Source organism: Morone saxatilis, unplaced genomic scaffold (assembly GCF_004916995.1).
Source record: "Morone saxatilis isolate NCDOM2014 unplaced genomic scaffold, NCSU_SB_2.0 Contig9, whole genome shotgun sequence".
Classification (NCBI taxonomy): Eukaryota; Metazoa; Chordata; class Actinopteri; family Moronidae; genus Morone; species Morone saxatilis.
This window is the reverse complement of record NW_023340268.1, coordinates 10,724,173-10,728,821: the sequence shown is the minus strand read 5'-3', so window position 1 is coordinate 10,728,821 and position 4,649 is coordinate 10,724,173. Positions and strand designations below refer to the sequence as shown.

Below are 4,649 nucleotides of genomic sequence, written 5' to 3'. Positions count from 1 at the left end.
TTTTTTTTTTTTTTTTTACAGAGGCTTACAGCCAGGTATTGCTGTACCCTCCTTCAGTCAGACGACACCTTCCCATTCCCCCGTAGATAAAAACGATACGGTAACCAGAAAAACAACAATTCTTAGTCTTACAAAAAAAGATATTTCTAGACATAACATTGGAGTCTTTAAATGAGCACTTTTCACCATTTTGTGACACTGTTGAACAAACGATTCACTGATTAGTTCAGAAAATAATCATCAGAATAACTGATAATGAAAATAATTGTTAGTTGCAGCCATTCTTTCACACTGTAAAATAGCAAAAAAATTTATTAGAAAATACTAAATAATGCCCATCACAATTTCCCAGAGCCCAAGGCGATTGGCTATTTTGTCCAACAAACACTCCGAAACTCAAAATTATTAAATTTATGATGTCAAAAAATGAAATGCAATGCTTCTAACATTTACGAAGCTGGAGCCAATGTATTTGCTCATGTAATTATACAATTATTAAAATTTGCCATATTAATTTTCTGACAGTCAAGTCATTAACCGACTAATGATTTAGATATGACAGTTATCTCTAATCCGTCATCTTCTCCAGCTCTATCCGTGACATATTTAATGACCATGTACATGCATGGTCTGGCTCTCTCCAAAATGGCTGATAGTTTCACAATAATGCCTGTGTGATACTGAAAACTGTGGCACATGTCTGGCTCCAACATAAGCCCAGACTCTCTAACCCACAGTCCTCTAAAACAGCAGGGGCTGCCCATTCAGGATGTAGCGCACGCTGAGTGTGATCTTCCAAAATGGCTGACAGTTTCACCACAACATCTATGCGAGACGGGGAAACTGTGCTGCTCGTACAACCCTCCAAAGCCCTGCTAACCCACGGTGCTCTAAAACAGCAGGGCCCGTCTATTCAGCCCGGCTCCCTTTTGTGTCAGCGCGGGCTGCTGTCGTTACCCCCGGCACGACGGGCCGTCGACGCTTTCTAATGAGTCATTTTTATTCAGGCGATAAGGTCAGCTACCCGCGGCGGCTTAAAAGGCCCTGAGGAGCTCTGGAGTGGCAGCTATGAGATGCCAGACAGACACACAGAGATACACTAGCTACAGGGAGGGGAGGGGGCACTCGGCACAGACGTAGAGAGAAGAAATTAAGGTGTGGAAAAATATATAATAAAGAAAACATGAGAAAAATAAGGACGGGAAAAAAAACGCTAGGTATAAAAGATAAGCTACATTTCAAAAGAGCCTTCCCTCCTGTCTGTCTGTCTGCCTGTCTCCCCTTTCTGCCTAGCTTGGATTGCTGGATGACTTTCCTTTCTTTCGGTGTCTGGGTTGTGTTAATGTCAGCTGAGAATAGCTTCTGAGGCACGTGTGAAGTTCAAATCTCCGCTGTTGGCTGGCTGAGGGTTTTTTTTGTGTGGGAGCACCAGTGTCAAACAAAGACATGGTGGCAGCTTGGTTCAAAACAAGCCGTTCATCCCCCTGTGCTCTCACTCTTCCTTGTGTTGTTTCAGGTTTACACGGCACAACAGCAAAATCCCTCAACTGTTACTATAGCGGGCTTCCACCTGGAATTGGATTTCTGTCTAACTAAGCAACTTCATGTATTAATTCATGTCAGGGTTTCTATTGGTCCATGTTTTAATGCGTCTGGACACAAGGGTTAATGTAAATGCCTAACCTAAAAGAGATTAACAACACTTTTACACATGTTCTTCTTGTGTGTTGCACTGTGGAGGACCTCATCAGAGTGCCTCTGTTTGATGCATAAACAACATTTGAAAATAAATGGGGAAAAAACTTTCAGTTCAAGGGTTCCTTTGAGGATGTGACACCGAACCAGCAAAGTGAAAGACTGCAGCTTGCTGCCCACTGCCCCACAACAAACAGCAAATGAGAGTCCTTGATCATCTGGTCCCATCGGATTCTCTCCATTTTAAGTCAAATCGGGTTCCGTCGTCAAAGAAAACATGCTTAGACTTCACATACAAACAGACTAATAAAACTGTCGCCTGCAATTAAAGGAATGAGGAGCTAGACTGAGACGCTAATGTCAGCCAAGCCAGACGAAATTGGCAACTCTGACATTTAACTCCACAAAATGCTAGTGCAGCCGTTTCTATGCTTTTTTCATTTCGTCAAATCAAAGTGAAAGTTTTCAACATGTCAAATTGCTACATTTCAAGATATCCTTTAATCGGTGCAGGACTGTTTACAGTGCACTGTGAGAGAAGCAATTCATTTTATTTCATTTAAAATGTAACTCTATGCAAAGACCTCATTTCAGCTAAATAAAGATTACTGGATGAGTGACAAATAATGTATCACACTTCCAATCTAAACTGCTATAAGAAAATAATTTAAATAAACTTAAACTGGCCTGAAATGGCATTATATGCTCAAAGATCTGGCTTCAGTCTTAACTTCAGGCAGAATTTAACACTAATGTTTGTTACAATTATTGTATTCCAGTGGTTTGAACTGGTACTGTATGCTTTATTTCCTGTTATTCATCATGTGGCATTGAATACACTAAATTACCACTATTAATTAACTAATCACACTGTGGTTAAGTGGATAGCTACAAATATATATGAACTTACCGTTGGAGTTTGTGGTTCCGTCATCCAGCTGCCGTTTCTGTGCACTCCTAAACTCCTTTAGAGAGAGGTAAAGCACCTTTCGCATAACCCGCTCCTCTGACCACGGGATCCCATCACTGTCATCCTGTGGAAACATTCAGACAAGAAGAAAAAGGTCAGTACAAACTATTGCCACAGATAGAAACAGTCAAACACTTCTTTGATAACCATTATGCTCGGTTTCTGTGCATATATTTCTGATACTTCGCTAAAAGACAGTTCTAAATTATGGGACCATTTTTTGGGGAAAAATCTAGTTTGCAAGTTGGACAGTTGTTTATGCTGAACTTTTGTGGCATTCCCATGAAATCCTGACTTCCAGGTCGGTCGTGTTGAGATGTCCAAGACAAAACCTAACAAGCAAATGCCAGCGCAGTCTGTCCATTTTCACCTTCTTTAGCCAATTAGGTGCCACACAGTTACTCTGTACGTTTTTTGCCCTATGGGAACTCTAAAAACAGCCTAGAAAATGATTTGTTTACGTCAAGATAAAGTGACAGCAGCTGCAGCCAATTAGCATTTTAGTAGCAGGAAGGTGTGAATTGATTTTTATATTATATATATTTATCATATATCAAAATGGCAACGATACATACAGGAAACACAGTGGTGTTGTATTCAGTGTGGAAATGCATGAAAAGTTATGACAGCTTTAGTGAAGAGAAACGGACAAAGAAGGCTTTTGTAGAAGTGGGAATCTCCTTATATCGTTCTGGTTGCCATTTCTTGCTATATCGTGACATTAGCATGACAATACATTAGCATAACATAGCATTAGCTTGCGGAGAGACACAGGGCAACAGCATTAGCATGAGAATGCACGAAGGACTGCATCCCACTACAATGCCATAGGAGAGTGTTATGGTGATGAATAGGTAGGAAGCAAATGAAAAAAGCATCATGGGACCATGAGTTCATGTGTTGCTAATCTCTCCCAGGGAGGCTGAGACAGAAGATGTTATTGTCGAAGAGGTCACCAGAAGTCGCACGCACACAACCAACGACACATCCTTTTCCAAGACGTGGCTTTTTTCCCCCCAGTCGGTTTCAATCAGAGCAACAAACCCATGACAGCAGGATGTATAGTACATCAAAGCTGCACTTTATTCAAAACACTATATTGCTCCATATTGAGCATTTTAACAGCGCAATAGAAAAATATTTCACTGCGACGAGCATTGTTAAAAAGGGTCTTTAGTGAGTGTCCAACAGCAATAACCATACTTCTCTCCCCCCTTTCTCCCCTACGCTCATTGCTCTAGCAGCTGTGTTTGATGTCGAACAACGCTAATGACTAAAGGAAATGAGATTAGGACATGAGCAACAACAAAGAGGTATTAATAAATAATGGAAAGTGGAAATAGCTTTTTCTCTAGTCAAGCCATGGGCCGAGTAGATCTCAGCTGTAAGGGTTTGAGGGAGAAAAAATAAAAAAACACTTTCCGACTAATGTATGCTAATTATTTGAATTAAAAACAAGCCTGATTTCGGTTGGATTCCAGTCTGAGTCAAATGTAACGCAACCGAGTGTGGGAGCACAGTTCTGATGATTCAGTTGACTCAGATCGTTTGAGTTGGCTCGACTAAGTTGCTTGCGGGCTTCACAGTGACATCAGCGCGGGACGTATTCAAAATCTCCACCTCACACGAAAATAATTACTCCAAGATGGTTTATCGCTGCTGTAATAACAAGATAACAGTGACAGCATTCCACTAAGAATGAGTGCAAACTAAAAAAAAAAAAATCCTGAAGGCGCAGGAATTCAGACAACTGCGGTTGGGGGTAGGACAGAAACCGAGTGTGTATGTGTGTCAGACCGTCTGAGTGTGTGAAAGGGAGAAAGTTCATCTCATCCTAATATTATGCACCCTCCCACAGCCGGTGAATAAAATGCTACTGAAATGACTACTGCTCACAAATGTCTTTCTTTCATTGCTCCAACCCTGAGTCTATAAACTCCATTCACACTGACTCGAACACACAAGACACAAGAGATGTTATGAT

At 41.0% G+C, this 4,649-nt stretch overlaps 1 protein-coding gene across 1 annotated transcript in view; it reads right to left on the bottom strand.

Annotated features, from left to right (window-relative positions):
• The window catches only part of jarid2b (jumonji, AT rich interactive domain 2b), a 100,205-nt gene that overhangs the window by 46,923 nt on the left and 48,633 nt on the right, over positions 1-4,649 (bottom strand). Inside the window, exon 2 of the mRNA XM_035681230.1 lies at positions 2,606-2,729. Within this exon, the coding sequence (XP_035537123.1) occupies positions 2,606-2,729 (124 nt within the window). The remainder of the gene's footprint in view (positions 1-2,605; positions 2,730-4,649) is intronic.